Below are 26005 nucleotides of genomic sequence, written 5' to 3' on the forward strand. Positions count from 1 at the left end.
CGGCACGTAGTTAGCTATGTCTAGATAGACATTATCGATTTTATCTACAGCCCACCCGGACCCCAAGTGTGTGTAGCGTTCTAGGTATTCTCGTATCTGATGAAAACTGGTATCGATTGATGCGTCAATGGTCTCTGTATGTGTGACAACCTCTTGTTTACCTCGGAAGTAAGGCTGAACATATTCAGTGGCCCCTGTGGGGCCCCCAACCTGCTTATCGAGCGACATTTTCACTGTGATCTGAAACTTGATACTTCCTAGGTTATTTAGTTCCTGGTTGACCTTATCAGCTATCAGAGGCTTGATATCTGTAATGTCTATGTTTCTATCAACGTGCATGCGCCAACCTCTCAAATAGTTGCCTACAGCGCGCTCAGTGCGCACGAACTGTAGGTCAATAGCTCTATTCTGTCGTAATAATTCTAAAAGCTGTGGTTTTCTCATACGGGAATACCCAGCTAAACCCAAATCGCGTGCTTCGGCTTTCAGTTGTTTTACAGTGGGAACGGGGGCATGTGATAACAATTCGACTAACCCGGCTCTCCCCAGGTTTGAATAACCCGTGTATCCAAGCTGTTTTGCTTGAGCTTTTAATTGTGTTACCGTAGGAGGGGCTTCTAAACCTAGTAATCTCAACAATGCTGACTTCCGCATTCGAGAATACCCGATCACACCTCTCTGTTTTGCGACCCGCTTAAGCTCGCGCACAGTAGTCATAGTGTTTACACCAAACATAACCAATGTCTAATTGGGTCACAGTAAAGGGAGGTAACCCTTGATAAAACATTTATTTGGAGTCTATCTTGAGCAGTCGCCTACGTTCTTTTATGTAGTCCTTTTTATTCTCGTAGATGAGTTGATGTCTGACTACGTTCGCTCCGTGAGCTTTACATGGACAGTAGTGTCCTTTAACCCCGATACCACACACAGAACACGTGTAGTTAGGACTTCCCATATGGAAACAACAGAACCCCTGATTCCTGCATTTCCTACCACAGGCCTCGGTCTTCCCCATAAGTATGTATTCGCATCGGTATGGAGCGGGTCTCATGTTTACTTATATAGGTATTTAATTTAATTGCTTCGCAACCAACGCAGTAGCTGCTATACCCAACACTATGAAGCCCAGTTCACGATTCATTTGTCCCTTGGATGGTGTGTAGTACTGAGCGAGTGTGGGTTTATTGAGCGGTTCCAATCGTTTACCAGTTAGTAGGTAGTATTCTTTCATTGCTTCATCGACATCGTTGAATGTTTGAACGGCATGGTTTTCACGCTGGAGTTGTACGTTAATAAAATCGATCCTCTGGAGGCGTTTTTTAGCGTACTCGGCCTGTGCCTTTTGTAAGTTCTCAGTAGCGAGATCGTGCCGCTTCCTTTCTTCCTGTATTTCAGCCGCGTGATCATCTCGTAGTTTCGAGAAGAGGAAATTACTCCCGGAAAATGCCAGGGCATTCACTAACGCCCCACCGACCATCATAGCTATCGTGGCCATCCCTATATTTATTTCATTATATTATCAGGTATTATCCCTTGTTTTACTAGGATGTCTTTTGTGGCCATCGCCATACCAAGGTTCATTATGAGCATACCCATATCCTGCAGGTTGAAATCTAGCTTGATAGTTGGTTGTTTAAGCACCATTTTAGTCAACCGAGCGTACCCTACTGCTAGACTGGCGACCACTGTGGCGTGGTATGCGTCGTTGACGAACGTTTTCCCCTCAGACATTATGTATATATAAAAATATTTTAAATTATAACATGATATGCGGGTCGACAGTGGGGGTTACCTCACTGTTGGGGGGTACCACCTCACGGTGAGGGTTTCCCTCACGTGTATATAACCACGAGATAGCCAAGGCAGCAGTTACGCCTACAACCAACAACAGTCGGGGGTTGGTCACTGTAATAATTTTATGTTGGTTACACCACCGTTTTTTACCGGCAGCTACTCTCTTAGGATTCTTCTGTCTGGTTACTGTTGGGGTCACTTCCCCCACTGGTTCCCTGGTCTCCTGTGAAGGGGTCACTTCCCTCACCTCGGGAGGGGTTTCCTCCTCCCTGGGGGATTGTGCAGCATCCATCTATACTATTATTATTATTTTTTTCTCTCTCAAATTGACAATGCTTTGCCGTGATAATCGCCGCCGTCACTGGAGCCAACAACATACCATATTTGTGGTACAGCCCGCAGGTGATAGAACTCACGGCGTGTTCGATAAAAGGGTCTTTCTCGAGGTCCTCCCACAGGTAAAGTCGGCGCTCTGGTGGAATGGGAAGGAAGTATGACACAATACCGGTGTATATCTGGGTCATAGCCGATCCTATTGTCTTTGTCATTTCTGCTCCGAGCCGGGACTCGTATCTAGCGTACAGCTTATCGATTTCTTCGGCTGACATTTTGTGAATTTTATCCGGAGTGTAGTCTCCAAAGTAATGTTTGGCTTTGCCGCCAACAGCCAACGCCACCAGTTTCTCTCGCTTATCATCAGTGGGGGTACCCTCCACCAACAATTGTTCGAGCAATTCCTCACACTCCATCTTATAATATAACAAGTAAGATTTAGTTTTAACTTTATAATACCCGATGCAGAAAAAACACAGAGAAATGAAGGTTAAGTTGCACACGACAAACACTTCAAATATCATAGCTATACTTAGCATTTGCTTAGCTTTAGCTTAGCTTTGCTTAGCTTTGCTTAGCTTTAGCACACCCTATATGCTACTGGTTGGTCGGTCTTGAGCACGAGCTTAGCGTGTTTAGTTTCAGCGAGCTGTTTCTTCACCAGTTCCCGTTCTAATTTGCTCATCACATCGTTCTCTCTCAAACACTCCTCGAACGAATCCCTGTCCTTGCAGTGAAATAAGGCCACCCATCGCGTCTGCTCCCTGAGGTCTTTCAACACCGAGTTGAACTTCTGCGTTAGCACCCAGACGCTGTGATTTGCATGCCGGCCAGAGAAGGCCAGGTACGATAGCATGTCTCTCTTTTTTGTTATCTCACGATTAGCGCTGCAGTCGTCCAGTATAAACAGCGTCGGTTCCCCTTTAAATTTCTCGTGAAGAGCTTTCAACCAGTCCTGCAGGCGTGTTCCAGGGTCGATTTTGTGTACGTCCGGGTCCGTCATCACCCAAGGTCGCGCGTACGTTTTATTCATGCTCAGAGTAGGGCACATGATAACGATGTTATCGAACACATCCTTGTAGTAACCCTCCAACATATCTAAGACGAAAACGGTCTTCCCACAGCCAGTCTGCCCGCACACTATGGCGCAGTGTGGGTCAGTGGGTAGGTCAATAGATGGCTTGCACGAATCTCCCATTGTCTATATTAAGTTGCGCGTCCATAATAACGTACAGATATAATTTCAACTTACCAGCGGGTTGAGCCTTCTTAGTAATCTGGATGGTTATCCCTTCGCTGCCGTTATCTATACGGCGCCCGCTACCGTGCAGTTTATCATCATCCGTGGATCGCATGTCCAACCATAGGGCGTACTTGGTGGTCAGGTATTCACCGATCTGCACGGAGCCGAGGTCCAGGTCCTTTGTTATATAATGTGGGGTCCCCACTGGTAGCTTTTTTATCTCATCCCACTGCTGGTGTGGTCTCATACCATGACTGAACAGCTGGTTGGGCACTCCCTCGATGGTCACTTCCACCTTTTCAATCTCGGGGTTGAAAAACTTCTCGCTGTCCCTCCGGAATGGCTCGTAATCCTCCACGGGGACGACCAGGATACCTTTCATCGATCGCGCCGGCACGTTCAGGTTGATATTCCACACAGTGTCGCTCTTATCTCGCACGACTGATCTATGCCTCAGTACGCGATCGTACAGGATAGCCATCTTCCCAGAGTACTGGCTTCGAACCTGCCTGGCCAGCTCCGGGCTAGTGACCATGTCGAACTCCAGAGAGATGTTGTCTATGGCATAACTGGCCTCATCACCGTTCGGCGTACGCACTACTTTGCTATAGTCGTTAAACGTGAGCTCGTATTCGAGCCTATCACCCAGCGCGGCCTGGTAAAATGGCGCGTGTCCCGTGAGCAACTCGAAGTCGAGCGGCACGCAGAATCGATTCCCGTATGCTCGAGCGATGGCCTTTTCACCGTCCGATAGCTTGTCTAGCTGGTCTGGCGTGAAGGCATACCCTATGCGCGACCGGGTTGATTTGCTGATACCCTGGTACACATCATTGACTCGTTCTCCCTCGCTTTTCCAGAGATCCCCGTAGCAGTGAAACACGTCGCTGTCGTCGATGCTCAACACCTCGTTACCGCTGATCTTGACGGTCGTTTTCTTGATGATAGCTCGACCCACGTTCCGCACTAGCTCGCGTTTGTCGTTGTCGGAGGTCAACGTGATATTGAACGCCAGTCGAACAGTGCCTGGTACAATGAGGTCATTCTCACCAAGGTTTGGAAATCTAACCAGCAGAGTTTGATTCTGGTCTATCTTGCTGGGATTGTTGGTGATGGTCACCGACTGGCGCACGGCTCTGGCGCCTAGTGGCTCTCTCAATCTTCTGAAAGGATCTAATTTTCTGCCGTACATTGTTATATAAAGGAAATATATTTTTAATACTAATGGATGAAGACATACCTATGGATGATATGTGGGACGATAGTGCCCAGGCATTCGATGATGACCAGGAGACCTCATTCTCGCAAGGTGACAAACTCATTAAGGGCGCCGTCGACGGTTATTACAACGCAGTTGAAAATAAATCCAAACTCGAGTCGTCGGGAAGGTACTATTCCAAGTTTACCATCGATAGCAATGGCACGCTGCGTTTGAAGGATCACCTGGAGATCGATCTCATGCATAAACGCACGAGAGAACCGCTTGCCTTATCAACATTGGCCGGTAAACATGGAAGTAAGTTTGTCCAAGAGGAACTAGGCTTCGGAGATTACGGTGGCGCGCGACCTAAGCTTCCTCCGAAGTTAGTTCAAAGTCTGGAAGGCATCAGGGACTCCCCATCGGATCAAAACATGACTTATGATATTAAAAAGGTGTTGGCCGACTACGGGAACAAGCCCTTCCCGGGTCTCGAAATTACCTTTCGGGAACTGCGGGGGTTGGACCTGTTGATGCAAACCATTCGTGGTCAGCTCTGGAAAAGCACGGCCAAAATGAGTTAGATAGACGACCACATCGCCTATGAAAAGAAAAAACTCGGTGAAACTGAGGACGAGTCTATGAAAGCCACCATCGAGGAACGAATACGTAATTTGGAAGATGAAAGGCAGACCTGGTTGGAGACAGCGTCCGGCTACAAAGAAAAGCTTAGATCCCAGACCAACCGTGTGCGGGAAACCATCAATCAAGTCCTCCACCGAGACACCACGTTAGCAGACAGGATTCGGATATTGTTCCGGGAGCAAGGGATCACCATCGCCAGCATTCTGACTGCATTGGGTTTCATCATATCAACCCTGGTGGTGTCACTGACAGGGGGTACCCCTGTGGGGCCTGCCGGCGGCAGGGGAACCCCCGGCGTTGGTGTTAAAGACTGGATAAAAAAAACTCGGGGAACGCCTAGCTAAACTGGCTGGTAAAGCCGCCGAAGCCCTTCCCGGCATCCTGGGTAGCATCGTCTCGTGGTTGTTGGGCGCTCTGGCTAAAACTGCCACGTGGCTCAGTCAAAACCTGTGGGCAGCCATCGTCGCCGTGGCGGGTCTGGTGTACGTAGCGGCTAAGAAATTTTTAACCAAATAAGTCCCAAAGCTACCCCACCAACCACCAGGGCCGTTTTATTATCGATGTGATTGGAGGCCTGAATATGGGGGTGTGTGGGGGGTACCTCCACATGAACTTTAGACTCCGGGGGTGGCGCCACTATACCCGTTTCACGTGGTGGGGTGTGTGGGATATATGGGTTGTTAATATCGGGGTTGATACCCAACTTTTGATCCGCCGTGGCTATGACTATTTTGTTGTTATAACCCACCACTTTTTTTACTCTCAGTTGCATATCACTCGGAGCCATGTACAGCCCCACGCCGAACACGTAATTGACTTTCGATCTGGCGTATTCTAACACGTTTTGGTAACGGTCGATGGCCCGCGGGAGATCAACTGGAGAATTGATAGCATCCTCAACGTTGGCAACGAACTGTTTCTGAGCGTCGTAAGCAGTTCCCTTACCGAGGATGTTGGAACGCGTCATCGACTGCGCATCCAACAGCGCCCACACGTACGTTCGAATCGAGTCGTTCAACCTGACTACCCCGGCATTAGTAAACCCTTTCGACGTGTCCAGCATGAACATTTACCACCCGTCTGCGGTTGACTGCTCCACTTTCTGGACTGTGAAAGCAACACCACCTTTAAAATTCATACGATCATCCCTCCATTCATTACTCGACAAAGCAAAATCCTGACGTAGTATATCTCGTTTCAGTAAATCATCACTGACTTCTTTCACTGGTCGCCCCCCATCATAAGGAATACCCAACCCGTGGTTCTGGCCCGACAAACGCCAATCCGTCTTCGGGTTTATTTCGAATTCATTGCAAATACGTTCGTAGGCCCGTCTATCGTACGGGTTGTTTGTTGCGTCCCACGCTTTGTCCTGTGGGAGGGGGGCGCTGATCTCTTTAAGGATACGTCTGACCTGGTAGTACACGTGGAACTTGAACACAGACTGACTCAGCGGTCCACGCCGAGTGTCGGTCAATGTCACACCACACCCCGTTGTAGCGCACCACACGGCAAAGTTTAATTGATTCTGCCAGAACTGCATAGGGTTGTTGAACCAAGCGTGGACTGCCTTGACGTTAGTCACCGAAAGCTTATACTTATCGAACACATCTAAAAGCTGGGCATTGAAATACAACCCAGGAGCAACCACGATCTTCATGGGGGAGAAATCTACGTCCAGTTTAGGGTAAAACACACCAGGGGAATACATTTTAAAACTATTATATAATGAGCATATATACTCTAACATGTACATAACACTTCCAGGAATAACGAGCGGTGAGGCCGTTCAGCTGACGCACGCGATCGATAACACGTCAGGTCAACTCGAAGTCGCACTCTGCGATATCACCTACCTACCGCAATGGACTAACATCAACGCCAGCAACAATAAGCTGTTCGTCAGTGGGGCTCGCAGTCAGATAACTGACGGCTACTACAGCGTGTGCTCTCTAAACGACGAGGTCTTCAAACCCCTATGAGCCGAACTCAAGATGAACGACTCAAACGGTACAGTGGTGTTAATCAACAACGGAAGAACCTCCTTGAGGCTCGGCCGACCATTAGCGAGGATACTCGGTATGTCTCCTGACGAGATAAAACCAACAACAACCGTCACAGGCACGAAGTTACCCGACCTAGTACCGTACCGAGAGCTGTACATTCATCTCGGTCAGGTGAGCACAACGTACAACATTCAAGGAGGTCACCCTTCCACTATACTGAGAGCAGTGCCGGTGAAAACTGAGAAATACAACGACGGTAGAACCGAGTCGTTTTCACCACGGCAGTATAAGAGATTAACCCAGGGCAACATACCTGAGCTGATAATATCGGTGTTAGATATAAATCATAATCCTGTAAATATAGGATACCTCAGCTTAACGCTTCATGTAAAATGACCAGCGCACAAGGGCCCGGAGTGAAAAAATGCGTCAATATCGGGATCTCCGACCTCGGAGACACGCGTGGTTTCGACGCTCCCGGAGTAGATGATAAATCGTATGCCTTGCAACTGAAAAACAACATTTACAAACGCGTTGAAGTCCCCTCCGGTGGAACCCTAAGTGATATAGTAGATACCACAAGAGCAAAAATCAACACTAAGTACGCCCTTGTCAACACCGGTAATAATAATTGGATAATATACCCATCGTTCGGGGGTAAACTGTTCGACTTAGACGATGTTGAGAGCACTACCGTCACCCGAAACAAGCCATATATGCTCGTCTTCACCGAAGATGATAAGTGGGTGTTGTTACCCGATAACGACTGGTTTCTCAATATTAGGCTCGGCTCCCCTTACGTGTTCACTGATAACAAAGACAACCACCTAAACAAAGTCGTGAACAATGGAACCCTGCTCGTGGCTTACGTCCCAACTCAGAGACGTAGCGTAGTCGTCAGCCCACTCAACACTATGGCAGCCCACATGCTATCGAGTAAACCGACCATACCAAACGTGACATTACAGTTGGTGTCTGAATTCGAAGGCGTGGTCAGTATACTAGAGAGTCTACCAGCAAACTCAACACTGATCATCAAAGTCTACCTAGGGGAACCATCGGGGAATGATGTTGAGATCGTGAAGGGAATCAAACTCGGGTGGGTGAAACGACACCAGTATCAAGTTTGCAACGTTTACGTGCGGGTGAGTGTCGGCTCCAACACCAGTCTGCAGGGGGTCAACATGATCGTGGAAAACAAGATATCACTAACCAAGATCTTCCTGCCTGACAACATACACTTCATGGGTATGAAGTTCACCCCTGAATTATTATCAGAAAACCAGTTGGAAATTATATCGTAATAGTATAATAATGACCAGTCATCGTCCCAACACTACGCTTAACGACCTAGGAGATACGGAGGGATTCGATCAGCCTGGTGAGGAAGATGATTTATATATCCTGCATTTGAAAGACAACGTGTACAGACGGGTGTCGTTATCAGATTTTAAAGAGCCCAAATGGCTGATCAACTTAACAATCGCCTCACCTTATATCACAATGGACGAAAATGGGTGGATCTCTAAGATTAGGAACAACGGTATCTGGTTCGGGGATTTCATTCCGGATGGTATCGTAGCAGCCACGATAAATTTTGGTGAAGAAAAAATTGGGTTAAGGTCTTTTGAACCAAGCAATAAATTAACATTTGGTAATAATATGCTTTCCCCGATGCATATTCAGTTATTAGCCACCCCTTCCACAATCATCATAGAAGTCCTCTTTCAGAGGGATGAAAACGCGGGAAATACCACGAGAGCAATCCCAATTTTACCCTGGGTGGTAATACACCCGTATTATTGCCGTATTGTTATACAACGGGATAACCTCACGAGTCCTATAAACCGTTTAATAAGCCTCCGTGGGGTTTTTATTACAACAGAAAAGTCTATTAGCCTCTCACCTATTACCATATCTAGGGCTATAGACCTTGTAGGCTTCAAATACATTGATAAACTATTAACTGAAACTCAATTAAAAGGTTATATCCTCGAGGTTGACTTAGAGTATACCAAGGAATTACACACATCACACAACAGCTACCCCCTGGCCCCCGAACGTATGAGGGTTAACCCAGACTGGATGTCTGAGTACCAACATAACTTGTTAGGTGGGCGTGTGACAGACGTTGAAAAACTCGTGCCTAACTTAATGAATAAGACCAAGTACATCGTTCACTATCGCAACCTACAGCTGTACCTGTCGTTGGGTATGAGGCTGACCAAAATACACAGGGTGCTCATGTTCGACCAGAGCCCATGGATGGAGCCCTACATCAGAATGAACACAGACCTACGAAAAAAAGCCACCAGTGATTTTGAGAAAAATCTCTACAAGCTCATGAACAACTCGGTGTTTGGTAAGACTATGGAGAACCTGAGGAAACGCGTGACCGTGAAGCTGGTTCGGTCGAGTGAGGAAGACAAGCTCAGGAGATTGATAGCCAGTCCGGCATTCAACCGTAGTAAGATATTCACAGACAACCTGGTTGCCCTACACATGAAGAAAAGCCACATAAAATTCAACCGGCCTGTTTACGTGGGGATGAGCATCCTCGATTTATCCAAACACCTGATGTACGACTTTTACTACAACGAGCTCAAGAAACAGTACGGTGACAGGTGCGAAGTGCTGTACACTGACACGGATTCCCTGCTGATGGAGATTCGAACCGAGGACGTGTACGAGGACATGAAAAAACACCTCGATTTATACGACACCAGCGACTACCCTAAGACCCATACCATACACAGTACGGTAAATAAAAAGGTCCTAGGTAAGATGAAGGACGAGTGTGCTGGCACGCCCATAGCCGAGTACATAGGTTTGAGACCTAAGATGTACTCCATACTGAAAGCCGACAATAGTGAGATCCGGAAGGCTAAGGGGGTTAAGAAGTATGTGGTGAAACAACACATCAAACACGCCAGATTCAAGGAAGCCCTGTTCAAGACCCGTACCTTTAGGCATAAAATGAACACACTTAGAAGTGATGGACATAAGATATACGGACTGACTATAAACAAGACGTCCCTGTCGCCTATGGACACGAAACGTTGGATAGCTATTGATGGGATAAACACATACGCGTATGGACATGAAAAAATTTGAGGCTATTTACTACAGCCCGCGTGGGTACTGGAAAGGAGCTAGCGCAGTAGATAAGCTAAAATAGCGCGAGTACCCCCGGAGGAAGCCAAAGCGTGGCTTGAAAAACAAGCCCTGTGGCAGATCTATTTGCCGGCACCACGCTACGTGCCTAGAAGGAGGTTCGGTATTAACATACCTAATAGCGTTCACCAGGCAGACCTACTGTTCCTACCCCACGACAAGAGGTACAAGTATGCCTTAACCGTAGTGGACGTAGCCAGTCGTTACAAGGAAGCCGAACCCTTGACCACGAAAGATTCGGCCCAGGTAGCCAGAGGATTCGAACGCATATACAAACGCAGTCCGCTGACGTGGCCAACAGAGCTGCAAGTTGACCCCGGACGGGAGTTCATGGGTGCCGTGTCACAACTGCTAACCAAACACGATACAAAGGTCAGGTGTGGCACGGCCGGAGCCCATCGCAGCCAAGCCATAGTTGAGAGATTTAATAGGACTTTGGCTGAGCGCTTGTTCGGCCATCAGTATGCTAGGGAGATGGCCACCCCTGGAAAACGATCGACTGAATGGGTCACGAGGTTACCCAAGGTGGTGTCGGCAATCAACCATGAAGTCACCCGTCTCACCGGTAAGAAACCGGCAGACGCTATCAAACTAAAATCAATAGTTGCAGAGTCGGCCGCTCCATTGCGTGGGAAGGAGAAACAGATACCAGATAGGGCCCTAGTGAGGTATCTATACCAGCCGGGGGAACACGAGGGTGATAGCCGTAAGCGGGCCACCGATCCTAAATGGTCAGTCAAAACTTACAACATAGATAAAGTGGATATGAAAGCCGACGAACCTAACTTATACTACTTGAGGGATGGGCCGGGTAGGGGGTTTGTAAGAGAAGAATTATTGATCGTACCGTACGGCACAGTGTTACCTCCAACACACGTTAAGTAGTAGGGGTAATAGTAGCAAGAGCTAAGGACCCAACCAAAGCCTTATTTAGTAAATAAGGCTTTGTAGAGACTTTTCTTGAAAGTGTTTTAAAACCCCCATTGTATATACACGTTGTCACGTTTATATCAATGAAACAGTTTAACGTGAACCGCCTATGATCTCTTTGGTGTTCATAATAAAGGCTTGTTGGGCTTTTTGTATCCCCTGTTCTATGTACTTTTTTTTCTCGTCCTCACTGATAGCAGACTTACGAGATTTGGACCGAATATCTTGTTTCATTCCGTTATATTTTGTGAGTTCAGAGAGGATTGAACGAAACTACTCTTCTGAGATCTTACTATCAGAGAGTGCCGTGGAAATACGCCCACTTACTGTGTTGAGCTTTGCTTCGGCCAGAACCCTGATCTCGTCGTGTTTCAATGCCTTACGATGCAGTCTGCGTGATACTAACTTAAGCGCCAACCCTAACACCCCTGCCACCCCAGCTGTTATTTCAATACCTAGCACTATAGGTGCAGCCACGATGGTAGCCAACAACCCAACACCTGCCGCCCCTAGTCCCATGCTGGTTGCCATAAGGGTAGTGTCAGCCCCGTCCACGATATTGAAAGCTCTATGGTACTTTTTACATAGTGCTTTCCGCGTGTCACGGTCTTGTTCTAGTTGGCGTTTCACATCACATAACTGCCTCAAGCGGAACCCATCTACGGTTTCCAGCGTCTTCGCTACTTCCTCTACGACTGGGTACAGACCCATCCTATAATATATATTTTGAAAGATAGCCTAAACGTCTCAAACACGTCGGCTAACAGCAGTACATCTGTCCTCAAGTACAGGTCGTGATAATCACCCAGGTTCTTACAACCCAGTTTATTCCATACGTTAGTCACGTGCGAGTAATCATCTCGTGAGACGGACGCCTCATTCAGCTTGCTATAAAAGCAGTCAATAGGGGGTAGTCTGGTCTCGGTGAACTTGACCCAACTATCCATGTACTCATAGGGGTACACACCCTTCCTCATAAGCAGGGGTCTAATCTCGGCGTCTGTGTATCGATCGGTGATAGGGAAGGTATTGTTGGCCTTGACCAGACTGTCGAGTGACGACAGGAGGAACTGAAACGAGTCAATGAACCTAAGTCCGTTTAAGCTGAAGGAGATGTATCTCTCCATGTTGTTGGGGATACACGTTATATTACCATCGATTTTCGCGATGGCCTGCATGATCAAGTGTGAGTCGTACCCTCTCAAGTTGTGAAAGACAACGGGGATGTTTATTGTCTTAGGGTTGATTTTAAGCTTGAGGTTGCACGCACTGTGAGCGGCGCCTCTATACTTACCAGTTATGTGGCAGTGATCTCTCACCGAATCACCGTTAAGTGGTGAGTCACACACGTGACAGTTAGTGCTACTAGCGTGAGCTAGCCTGTCGACTCGGGTCATACGCATGGGAGCGATTCTATACAATGTATTCCTAATAATTTTTTCTTCCTCCTGCAAACATTTTAGAAACCTTTCAGCCGCGTCAGGGCCCCTATACACTACCGGAGCTTTCGTTTCCCCGTCACAACGGACGACAATGTATCCAAACCCACAGGCTTTATGCTCTTGTGTTTTGTGGGTGAAGGGGGCCTCGCCGGCGGCACCACTGGGGGAATCTCCCACCACCAAGGCTTCGAAGTCGGCGTATATGATATAAGGCACAGACATTTGGTTCTTGTGGTTACCGAATTTTAGGATATTATCACCTTCCTTAGGCATGTCGACTCGTATGGCCGTCTGCCCCACACCTTGACAATCCTCCCGGTGGGATTCTAATAAATCAGCTCGTGTGAAGCCATGTAGGCATCGTTCACAGAAGTGGGTCTTTTCTCTGTGTGCCGATTGGTCATACAACAGCCTGCTAAAGTGTTTTATCCATGTGTAGTGATACTTGTCACCTCGCTGGATCATGAATATATTGATAACTTGGCGATCCTTCACTTCGCTGACCCTGTGTACTATTGTTGTGTTACCTTCGTGCCCAAAGACATTTATAGCCAGATTATTCTGTTTTTCTACTTTAGTGATCTGGGATATGGGGGTGGGTTCATCTATACCATCCCAGTTGAGCCCATCATCCTGAGGATAATTAGAAGACCTGTTCGGATTAGTGTCAGCTGGAAATAAGGCTGACCTGATAGCTAACCTCAGGCAATCGTTTCCTCTATTCTTAACGTTTACTATGGCATGTTTGTTCCTATAGTAGGGGGGCAAGGCTAGGTATGACCCGCCTCTGAACGGCACGTAGTTAGCTATGTCTAGATAGACATTATCGATTTTATCTACAGCCCACCCGGACCCCAAGTGTGTGTAGCGTTCTAGGTATTCTCGTATCTGATGAAAACTGGTATCGATTGATGCGTCAATGGTCTCTGTATGTGTGACAACCTCTTGTTTACCTCGGAAGTAAGGCTGAACATATTCAGTGGCCCCTGTGGGGCCCCCAACCTGCTTATCGAGCGACATTTTCACTGTGATCTGAAACTTGATACTTCCTAGGTTATTTAGTTCCTGGTTGACCTTATCAGCTATCAGAGGCTTGATATCTGTAATGTCTATGTTTCTATCAACGTGCATGCGCCAACCTCTCAAATAGTTGCCTACAGCGCGCTCAGTGAGCACGAACTGTAGGTCAATAGCTCTATTCTGTCGTAATAATTCTAAAAGCTGTGGTTTCCTCATACGGGAATACCCGCCTAAACCCAAATCGTGTGCCTCGGCTTTCAGTTGTTTTACTGTAGGCACCACCACTGGGGTATGTGATAACAATGCGGTTAACCCGGCTCTCCCCAGGTTTGAATAACCCGTGTATCCAAGCTGTTTTGCTTGAGCTTTTAATTGTTTTACCGTAGGAGGGGCTTCTAAACCTAGTAATCTCAACAATGCTGACTTCCGCATTCGAGAATACCCGATCACACCTCTCTGTTTTGCGACCCGCTTTAGCTCGCGTACAGTAGTCATAGTGTTTACACCTAACATAACCAATGTCTAATTGGGTCACAGTAAAGGGAGGTAACCCTTGATAAAACATTTATTTGGTGTCTATCTTGAGCAGTCGCCTACGTTCTTTTATGTAGTCCTTTTTATTCTCGTAGATGAGTTGATGTCTGACTACGTTCGCTCCGTGAGCTTTACATAGACAGTAGTGTCCTTTAACCCCGATACCACACACAGAACACGTGTAGTTAGGACTTCCCATATGGAAACAACAGAACCCCTGATTCCTGCATTTCCTACCACAGGCCTCGGTCTTCCCCATAAGTATGTATTCGCATCGGTATGGAGCGGGTCTCATGTTTACTTATATAGGTATTTAATTTAATTGCTTCGCAACCAACGCAGTAGCTGCTATACCCAACACTATGAAGCCCAGTTCACGATTCATTTGTCCCTTGGATGGTGTGTAGTACTGAGCGAGTGTGGGTTTATTGAGCGGTTCCAATCGTTTACCAGTTAGTAGGTAGTATTCTTTCATTGCTTCATCGACATCGTTGAATGTTTGAACGGCATGGTTTTCACGCTGGAGTTGTTCGTTAATAAAATCGATCCTCTGGAGGCGTTTTTTAGCGTACTCGGCCTGTGCCTTTTGTAAGTTCTCAGTAGCGAGATCGTGCCGCTTCCTTTCTTCCTGTATTTCAGCCGCGTGATCATCTCGTAGTTTCGAGAAGAGGAAATTACTCCCGGAAAATGCCAGGGCATTCACTAACGCCCCACCGACCATCATAGCTATCGTGGCCATCCTATATTTATTTCATTATATTATCAGGTATTATCCCTTGTTTTACTAGGATGTCTTTTGTGGCCATCGCCATACCAAGGTTCATTATGAGCATACCCATATCCTGCAGGTTGAAATCTAGCTTGATAGTTGGTTGTTTAAGCACCATTTTAGTCAACCGAGCGTACCCTACTGCTAGACTGGCGACCACTGTGGCGTGGTATGCGTCGTTGACGAACGTTTTCCCCTCAGACATTATGTATATATAAAAATATTTTAAATTATAACATGATATGCGGGTCGACCTCTAATTGTGTTGGGGTGGGGGGTACCACCTCACGGTGAGGGTTTCCCTCACGTGTATATAACCACGAGATAGCCAAGGCAGCAGTTACGCCTACAGCCAACAACAGTCGGGTTGGGTTGGTCACTGTAATAATTTTATGTTGGTTACACCACCGTTTTTTACCGGCAGCTACTCTCTTAGGATTCTTCTGCCTGGTTACTGTTGGGGGTTCCTGTGAAGGGGTCACTTCCCCCACTGGTTCCCTGGTCTCCACCGTCACCTCGGGAGGGGTTTCCCTCACTGTTGGGGGTGTGGGGGGTACCCCCACCGTCATCTCGGGAGCAGCATCCATCTATACTATTATTATTATTTTTTCTCTCAAATTGACAATGCTTTGCCGTGATAATCGCCGCCGTCACTGGAGCCAACAACATACCATATTTGTGGTACAGCCCGCAGCTGATAGAACTCACGGCGTGTTCGATAAAAGGGTCTTTCTCGAGGTCCTCCCACAGGTAAAGTCGGCGCTCTGGTGGAATGGGAAGGAAGTATGATACAATACCGGTGTATATCTGGGTCATAGCCGATCCTATTGTCTTTGTCATTTCTGCTCCGAGCCGGGACTCGTATCTAGCGTACAGCTTATCGATTTCTTCGGCTGACATTTTGTGAATTTTATCCGGAGTGTAGTCTCCAAAGTAATGTTTGGCTTTGCCGCCAACAGCCAACGCCACCAGTTTCTCTCGCTTATCATCAGTGGGGGTACCCTCCACCAACAATTGTTCGAGCAATTCCTCACACTCCATCTTATAATATAACAAGTAAGATTTAGTTTTAACTATATAATACCCGATGCAGACAAAACACAGAGAAATGAAGGTTAAGTTGCACACGACAAACACTTCAAATATCATAGCTATACTTAGCATTTGCTTAGCTTTGCTTAGCATTTGCTTAGCTTTGCTTAGCTTTGCTTAGCTTTAGCACACCCTATATGCTACTGGTTGGTCGGTCTTGAGCACGAGCTTAGCGTGTTTAGTTTCAGCGAGCTGTTTCTTCACCCGTTCCCGTTCTAATTTGCTCATCACATCGTTCTCTCTCAAACACTCCTCGAACGAATCCCTGTCCTTGCAGTGAAATAAGGCTACCCATCGCGTCTGCTCCCTGAGGTCTTTCAACACCGAGTTGAACTTCTGCGTTAGCACCCAGACGCTGTGATTTGCATGCCGGCCGGAGAAGGCCAGGTACGATAGCATGTCTCTCTTTTTTGTTATCTCGCGATTAGCGCTGCAGTCGTCCAGTATGAACAGCGTCGGTTCCCCTTTAAATTTCTCGTGAAGAGCTTTCAACCAGTCCTGCAGGCGTGTTCCAGGGTCGATTTTGTGCACGTCCGGGTCCGTCATCACCCAAGGTCGCGCGTACGTTTTATTCATGCTCAGAGTAGGGCACATGATAACGATGTTATCGAACGCATCCTTGTAGTAACCCTCCAACATATCCAAGACGAAAACGGTCTTCCCACAGCCAGTCTGCCCACACACTATGGCGCAGTGTGGGTCAGTGGGGAGTTGGGGGTGTGGGGGTGTCCCCCACTTAGTAGATGGCTTGCACGAATCTCCCATTGTCTATATTAAGTTGCGCGTCCATAATAACGTACAGATATAATTTCAACTTACCAGCGGGTTGAGCCTTCTTAGTAATCTGGATGGTTATCCCTTCGCTGCCGTTATCTATACGGCGCCCGCTACCGTGCAGTTTATCATCATCCGTGGATCGCATGTCCAACCATAGGGCGTACTTGGTGGTCAGGTATTCACCGATCTGCACGGAGCCGAGGTCCAGGTCCTTTGTTATATAATGTGGGGTCCCCACTGGTAGCTTTTTTATCTCATCCCACTGCTGGTGTGGTCTCATACCATGACTGAACAGCTGGTTGGGCACGCCCTCGATGGTCACTTCCACCTTTTCAATCTCGGGGTTGAAAAACTTCTCGCTGTCCCTCCGGAATGGCTCGTAATCCTCCACGGGGACGACCAGGATACCTTTCATCGATCGCGCCGGCATGTTCAGGTTGATATTCCACACAGTGTCGCTCTTATCTCGCACGACTGATCTATGCCTCAGTACGCGATCGTACAGGATAGCCATCTTCCCAGAGTACTGGCTTCGAACCTGCCTGGCCAGCTCCGGGCTAGTGACCATGTCGAACTCCAGAGAGATGTTGTCTATGGCATAACTGGCCTCATCACCGTTCGGCGTACGCACTACTTTGCTATAGTCGTTAAACGTGAGCTCGTATTCGAGCCTATCACCCAGCGCGGCCTGGTAAAACGGCGCGTGTCCCGTGAGCAACTCGAAGTCGAGCGGCACGCAGAATCGATTCCCGTATGCTCGAGCGATGGCCTTTTCACCGTCCGATAGCTTGTCTAGCTGGTCTGGCGTGAAGGCATACCCTATGCGCGACCGGGTTGATTTGCTGATACCCTGGTACACATCATTGACTCGTTCTCCCTCGCTTTTCCAGAGATCCCCGTAGCAGTGAAACACGTCGCTGTCATCGATGCTCAACACCTCGTTACCGCTGATCTTGACGGTCGTTTTCTTGATGATAGCTCGACCCACGTTCCGCACTAGCTCGCGTTTGTCGTTGTCGGAGGTCAACGTGATATTGAACGCCAGTCGAACAGTGCCTGGTACAATGAGGTCATTCTCACCAAGGTTTGGAAATCTAACCAGCAGAGTTTGATTCTGGTCTATCTTGCTGGGATTGTTGGTGATGGTCACCGACTGGCGCACGGCTCTGGCGCCTAGTGGCTCTCTCAATCTTCTGAAAGGATCTAATTTTCTGCCGTACATTGTTATATAAAGGAAATATATTTTTAATACTAATGGATGAAGACATACCTATGGATGATATGTGGGACGATAGTGCCCAGGCATTCGATGATGACCAGGAGACCTCATTCTCGCAAGGTGACAAACTCATTAAGGGCGCCGTCGACGGTTATTACAACGCAGTTGAAAATAAATCCAAACTCGAGTCGTCGGGAAGGTACTATTCCAAGTTTACCATCGATAGCAATGGCACGCTGCGTTTGAAGGATCACCTGGAGATCGATCTCATGCATAAACGCACGAGAGAACCGCTTGCCTTATCAACATTGGCCGGTAAACATGGAAGTAAGTTTGTCCAAAAGGAACTAGGCTTCGGAGATTACGGTGGCGCGCGACCTAAGCTTCCTCCGAAGTTAGTTCAAAGTCTGGAAGGCATCAGGGACTCCCCATCGGATCAAAACATGACTTATGATATTAAAAAGGTGTTGGCCGACTATGAGAACAAGCCCTTCCCGGGTCTCGAAATTACCTTTCGGGAACTGCGGGGGTTGGACCTGTTGATGCAAACCATTCGTGGTCAGCTCTGGAAAAGCACGGCCAAAATGAGTGAGATAGACGACCACATCGCCTATGAAAAGAAAAAACTCGGTGAAACTGAGGACGAGTCTATGAAAGCCACCATCGAGGAACGAATACGTAATTTGGAAGATGAAAGGCAGACCTGGTTGGAGACAGCGTCCGGCTACAAAGAAAAGCTTAGATCCCAGACCAACCGTGTGCGGGAAACCATCAATCAAGTCCTCCACCGAGACACCACGTTAGCAGACAGGATTCGGATATTGTTCCGGGAGCAAGGGATCACCATCGCCAGCATTCTGACTGCATTGGGTTTCATCATATCAACCCTGGTGGTGTCACTGACAGGGGGTACCCCTGTGGGGCCTGCCGGCGGCGGAACCCCAAGTGGCGGTGGTGTTAAAGACTGGATAAAAAAACTCGGGGAACGCCTAGCTAAACTGGCTGGTAAAGCCGCCGAAGCCCTTCCCGGCATCCTGGGTAGCATCGTCTCGTGGTTGTTGGGCGCTCTGGCTAAAACTGCCACGTGGCTCAGTCAAAACCTGTGGGCAGCCATCGTCGCCGTGGCGGGTCTGGTGTACGTAGCGGCTAAGAAATTTTTAACCAAATAAGTCCCAAAGCTACCCCACCAACCACCAGGGCAGTTTTATTATCGATGTGATTGGAGGCCTGAATATGGGGGTGTGTGGGGGGTACCTCCACATGAACTTTAGACTCCGGGGGTGGCGCCACTATACCCGTTTCACGTGGTGGGATGTGTGGGATATAGGGGGTGTTAATATCGGGGTTGATACCCAACTTTTGATCCGCCGTGGCTATGACTATTTTGTTGTTATAACCCACCACTTTTTTTACTCTCAGTTGCATATCACTCGGAGCCATATACAGCCCCACGCCGAACACGTAATTGACTTTCGATCTGGCGTATTCTAACACGTTTTGGTAGCGTTCGATGGCCCGCGGGAGATCAACTGGAGAATTGATAGCATCATCAACGTTGGCAACGAACTGTTTCTGAGCGTCGTAAGCAGTTCCCTTACCGAGGATGTTGGAACGCGTCATCGACTGCGCACCCAACAGCGCCCACACGTACGTTCGAATCGAGTCGTTCAAGCGTATTGTGCCAGCATGAGTGAATCCTTTCGACGTGTCCAGCATGAACATTTTCCACCCGTCTGCGGTTGACTGCTCCACTTTCTGGACTGTGAAAGCAACACCACCTTTAAAGTTCATACGATCATCCCTCCATTCATTACTCGACAAAGCAAAGTCCTGGCGTAGTATATCTCGTTTCAGTAAATCATCACTGACTTCTTTCACTGGTCGCCCCCCATCATAAGGAATACCCAACCTGTGGTTCGGGCCCGACAAACGCCAATCCGTCTTCGGGTTTATTTCGAATTCATTGCAAATACGTTCGTAGGCCCGTCTATCGTACAGGTTGTTTGTTGCGTCCCACGCTTTGTCCTGTGGGAGGGGGGCGCTGATCTCTTTAAGGATACGTCTGACCTGGTAGTACACGTGGAACTTGAACACAGACTGACTCAGCGGTCCACGCCGAGTGTCGGTCAATGTCACACCACACCCCGTTGTAGCGCACCACACGGCAAAGTTTAATTGATTCTGCCAGAACTGCATAGGGTTGTTGAACCAAGCGTGGACTGCCTTGACGTTAGTCACCGAAAGCTTATACTTATCGAACACATCTAAAAGCTGGGCATTAAAATACAACCCAGGAGCAACCACGATCTTCATGGGGGAGAAATCTACGTCCAGTTTAGGGTAAAACACACCAGGGGAATACATTTTAAAACTATTATATAATGAGCATATATACTCTAACATGTACATAACACTTCCAGGAATAACGAGCGGTGAGGCCGTTCAGCTGACGCACGCGATCGATAACACGTCAGGCCAACTCGAAGTCGCACTCTGCGATATCACCTACCTACCGCAATGGACTAACATCAACGCCAGCAACAATAAGCTGTTCGTCAGTGGAACTCGCAGTCAGATAACTGACGGCTACTACAGCGTGTGCTCTCTAAACGACGAGGTCTTCAAACCCCTGGGAGCCGAACTCAAGATGAACGACTCAAACGGCACAGTGGTGTTAATCAACAACGGAAGAACCTCCTTGAGGCTCGGCCGACCATTAGCGAGGATACTCGGTATGTCTCCTGACGAGATAAAACCAACAACAACCGTCACAGGCACGAAGTTACCCGACCTAGTACCGTACCGAGAGCTGTACATTCATCTCGGTCAGGTGAGCACAACGTACAACATTCAAGGAGGTCACCCTTCCACTATACTGAGAGCAGTGCCGGTGAAAACTGAGAAATACAACGACGGTAGAACCGAGTCGTTTTCACCACGGCAGTATAAGAGATTAACCCAGGGCAACATACCTGAGCTGATAATATCGGTGTTAGATATAAATCATAATCCTGTAAATATAGGATACCTCAGCTTAACGCTTCATGTAAAATGACCAGCGCACAAGGGCCCGGAGTGAAAAAATGCGTCAATATCGGGATCTCCGACCTCGAAGACACGCGCGGTTTCGACGCTCCCGGAGTAGATGGTAAATCGTACACCTTGCAACTGAAAAACAACATTTACAAACGCGTTGAAGTCCCCTCCGGTGGAACCCTAAGTGATATAGTAGATACCACAAGAGCAACAATCAACACTAAGTACGCCCTTGTCAACACCGGTAATAATAATTGGATAATATACCCATCGTTCGGGGGTAAACTGTTCGACTTAGACGATGTTGAGAGCACTACCGTCACCCGAAACAAGCCATATATGCTCGTCTTCACCGAAGATGATAAGTGGGTGTTGTTACCCGATAACGACTGGTTTCTCAATATTAGGCTCGGCTCCCCTTACGTGTTCACTGATAACAAAGACAACCACCTAAACAAAGTCGTGAACAATGGAACCCTGCTCGTGGCTTACGTCCCAACTCAGAGACGTAGCGTAGTCGTCAGCCCACTCAACACTATGGCAGCCCACATGCTATCGAGTAAACCGGCCATACAAAACGTGACATTACAGTTGGTGTCTGAATTCGAAGGCGTGGTCAGTATACTAGAGAGTCTACCAGCAAACTCAACACTGATCATCAAAGTCTACCTAGGGGAACCATCGGGGAATGATGTTGAGATCGTGAAGGGAATCAAACTCGGGTGGGTGAAACGACACCAGTATCAAGTTTGCAACGTTTACGTGCGGGTGAGTGTCGGCTCCAACACCAGTCTGCAGGGGGTCAACGTGATCGTGGAAAACAAGATATCACTAACCAAGATCTTCCTGCCTGACAACATACACTTCATGGGTATGAAGTTCACCCCTGAATTATTATCAGAAAACCAGTTGGAAATTATATCGTAATAGTATAATAATGACCAGTCATCGTCCCAACACTACGCTTAACGACCTAGGAGATACGGAGGGATTCGATCAGCCTGGTGAGGAAGATGATTTATATATCCTGCATTTGAAAGACAACGTGTACAGACGGGTGTCGTTATCAGATTTTAAAGAGCCCAAATGGCTGATCAACTTAACAATCGCCTCACCTTATATCACAATGGACGAAAATGGGTGGATCTCTAAGATTAGGAACAACGGTATCTGGTTCGGGGATTTCATTCCGGATGGTATCGTAGCAGCCACGATAAATTTTGGTGAAGAAAAAATTGGGTTAAGGTCTTTTGAACCAAGCAATAAATTAACATTTGGTAATAATATGCTTTCCCCGATGCATATTCAGTTATTAGCCACCCCTTCCACAATCATCATAGAAGTCCTCTTTCAGAGGGATGAAAACGCGGGAAATACCACGAGAGCAATCCCAATTTTACCCTGGGTGGTAATACACTGGGGTGAAGAACACCTAAAAAAATATTGCCGTATTGTTATACAACGGGATAACCTCACGAGTCCTATAAACCGTTTAATAAGCCTCCGTGGGGTTTTTATTACAACAGAAAAGTCTATTAGCCTCTCACCTATTACCATATCTAGGGCTATAGACCTTGTAGGCTTCAAATACATTGATAAACTATTAACTGAAACTCAATTAAAATATCTTTCAAAATATATATTATAGGATGGGTCTGTACCCAGTCGTAGAGGAAGTAGCGAAGACGCTGGAAACCGTAGATGGGTTCCGCTTGAGGCAGTTATGTGATGTGAAACGCCAACTAGAACAAGACCGTGACACGCGGAAAGCACTATGTAAAAAGTACCATAGAGCTTTCAATATCGTGGACGGGGCTGACACTACCCTTATGGCAACCAGCATGGGACTAGGGGCGGCAGGTGTTGGGTTGTTGGCTACCATCGTGGCTGCACCTATAGTGCTAGGTATTGAAATAACAGCTGGGGTGGCAGGGGTGTTAGGGTTGGCGCTTAAGTTAGTATCACGCAGACTGCATCGTAAGGCATTGAAACACGACGAGATCAGGGTTCTGGCCGAAGCAAAGCTCAACACAGTAAGTGGGCGTATTTCCACGGCACTCTCTGATAGTAAGATCTCAGAAGAGTAGTTTCGTTCAATCCTCTCTGAACTCACAAAATATAACGGAATGAAACAAGATATTCGGTCCAAATCTCGTAAGTCTGCTATCAGTGAGGACGAGAAAAAAAAGTACATAGAACAGGGGATACAAAAAGCCCAACAAGCCTTTATTATGAACACCAAAGAGATCATAGGCGGTTCACGTTAAACTGTTTCATTGATATAAACGTGACATAGGCACAGTGTTACCTCCAACACACGTTAAGTAGTAGGGGTAATAGTAGCAAGAGCTAAGGACCCAACCAAAGCCTTATTTAGTAAATAAGGCTTTGTAGAGACTTTTCTTGAAAGTGTTTTAAAACCCCCATTGTATATACTACTCTTCTAGGTTGCTTTTAGCAATATTCAAGCAATGCCATGGCAGGTGACACCAGAAATGGGCTTCACATATTGTACCCATGAGGGGGATCAAACATAGATCTTTAGCATGACAAGCAGATGCTTTAACCACTAGGCCACACCACTGCACCTGCTGCTATGTATCAAGTCTAATCCTAAATCACTATGAGGCCCACACAAACAAAGTCTTCTTTGAAACGGTTTTCATACCATTTCTTATTCAGAAGAGGAGAGTCTTTTTTCCTACAATGAGCAATCACGTAAACAATGTATTTTCAGCACAAAAACACAATACGTTTCTGAAATGAGCACTGTCCTGAAACATTTCTATTCTCCAAAATCCAGTGCCCTGTGCCCATTATTCCCCTCCCTGTAAATATTGTTATATAATACCGTTTGATACCATCATGTGCCTTGAAAGTTGAATGGTGCTATTATTGACCTACCTGAATGAAGCCACACAGTCGTAGGTGCCTTGGTACATAAGCTGGGGATGGACCACCTTGCTCTCAACAGCCTTGACCTCTCCCACCATGTCCAGTGCACCATGTATACTTTCCCAGTACCCTTCACAGCGTGGTTGTACCTGGATGTCACTGATGCTGCTCCCGGAGAGGAATTGCTGGATACAGGCATGGAGGTTGATACCATCACGCTTAATGCCTGGGACAGAGAAATGTGTTAAAAGGGGTTAGCTAAAACATTTCGTTGATGACTCTGTTAATATTGTATGAACCTATGAAGATCTGGATTAGAACTGCTCCTCGGCAACCCATGCTTGCTGTTAACAGGATCAGACAGTCAGGTTGCTTTGGTTGCCTTGGTTGACATTGTATCCATAGTGCATAGATAGACTGTCACCATATAGCTGGAATACTGCTCAGTGTGCCATAAACAACAAAGAAATGAATAAGATATATTGCTGCCATTTAACAGCTGGTAACGATGGGGTTTGGCAACTCCAGTGACTGAGATCATGAGCATAAGTCTATGCAACTGGGAAACTAATGACATGAATACTCCTTATCCTGTTAGGTACCAAGAATGACAATCAATGGCTATAATTCACTTCATTTTACGGCTACTAAATTTCTTCTCATCTGATTGGTTGAATTGATACTTGGATGACTTGAGTCAAGACAACCACACATGAAAATAACATAAAATGGAAAATATAATTCTCATTCTGTAGGTCCGATACTGTTCTATCTGTACTTACAATCCAGCCACTGACAAAGCTATCATTTGACTGAGCAGTTGAGATCTGAGTGCCTACCTTCCTGCTTCTGGTAGAATTCTTCTTTGCCAAGTTCTGCTATAGATGTCTCTCGCCAACGCTGCAGAAAGAAACGAGCCATTTCCGATTGTGTTTTATTCAATACAGCACTGACTGTTGGGAGGGTTTTCAGACTCATCTGCTCAACCTGAGTTCCAAAGTCAGAAGACTTAACACTGGTCATATCAGTCTTGACATCAAGGGGATAGTTCAACACGAACTGAAACAAAGGTGGTACCTGTTCAGTTAATTCACTGATGGTTTGTGTCTTTCTTTTTTTGGAAGTCACCTGCTCTTCAGACAAGCTTTTCTTTACTGTTGTTTTGGCTGTTTGGGTTGATTTTGCTCCCGTTTTCTTGGTTCTATTTGTTGAGGTAATTATGGATTCTTCAAGTAGGTCAGCTTCATCCACCCAATCACCTGTCTGTGTTCTAGATTGCTCCATAATTGCACTAATCCCATCTTGTACAGATTTCTTCTTCTTTGCTTTCCTTTTCTTTGGTTCCAAGTCTTTTGCTTTAAGCAAAGGTCCAAACAGCAATTCATTTTCACGCTTCAAGTTTATGAGCTTTCTGATATCACTCTTTGAGAACTTCAATCGCCGCACAAGACTAATAATACCTGATGCATCCAAAGATTTAGCATGTTTCCAACGAAGTGTAGGTCCAATTACCTTTAACATTCTGCCACTTCTGCAACAAAGAAAAAAAGAATATTAAAAATATATTCAGTTCATTCACATACTGAGGGCAATGAGGCCAGTTTTACCGGGGATATTTGATTTCTTCTCCACTTGCTGACTTCTGTTTGTGTGTGATGATAATCAACTGCTTCTAGTGCAATATTTTGAATGTTTCATCGTTTAACAATGATTGTGGGCTCCCCTCGTTTCATCAGAGACCATATAAATCTATTATATGGTCTCTGGTTTCATGATTGTATCATATGAGGCAAAATTTCTGGACTTAATTTGACATGCACTGAGTGAAATTCACAAAATGCAGCAAGTAAACTGCACTCCTCATAGTAATTAACGTACAACGAAAATAAACATGTAAGGCC

General features: G+C 46.7%; 1 protein-coding gene across 1 annotated transcript in view; it reads right to left on the reverse strand.

Annotated features, from left to right (window-relative positions):
- LOC137293593 (mitochondrial genome maintenance exonuclease 1-like) overlaps positions 1–26005 on the reverse strand; it is a 79563-nt gene that overhangs the window by 53283 nt on the left and 275 nt on the right. The window contains exons 2-3 of the mRNA XM_067824229.1: positions 24944–25635; positions 24114–24330 (exon numbers count right to left, since the gene is read on the reverse strand). Coding sequence (XP_067680330.1) covers positions 24114–24330; positions 24944–25625 — 899 coding nt within the window. The 5' untranslated portion in view covers positions 25626–25635. The remainder of the gene's footprint in view (positions 1–24113; positions 24331–24943; positions 25636–26005) is intronic.

The sequence above is a fragment of the Haliotis asinina genome, chromosome 8 (genome assembly GCF_037392515.1).
Source record: "Haliotis asinina isolate JCU_RB_2024 chromosome 8, JCU_Hal_asi_v2, whole genome shotgun sequence".
NCBI lineage: Eukaryota > Metazoa > Mollusca > Gastropoda > Lepetellida > Haliotidae > Haliotis > Haliotis asinina.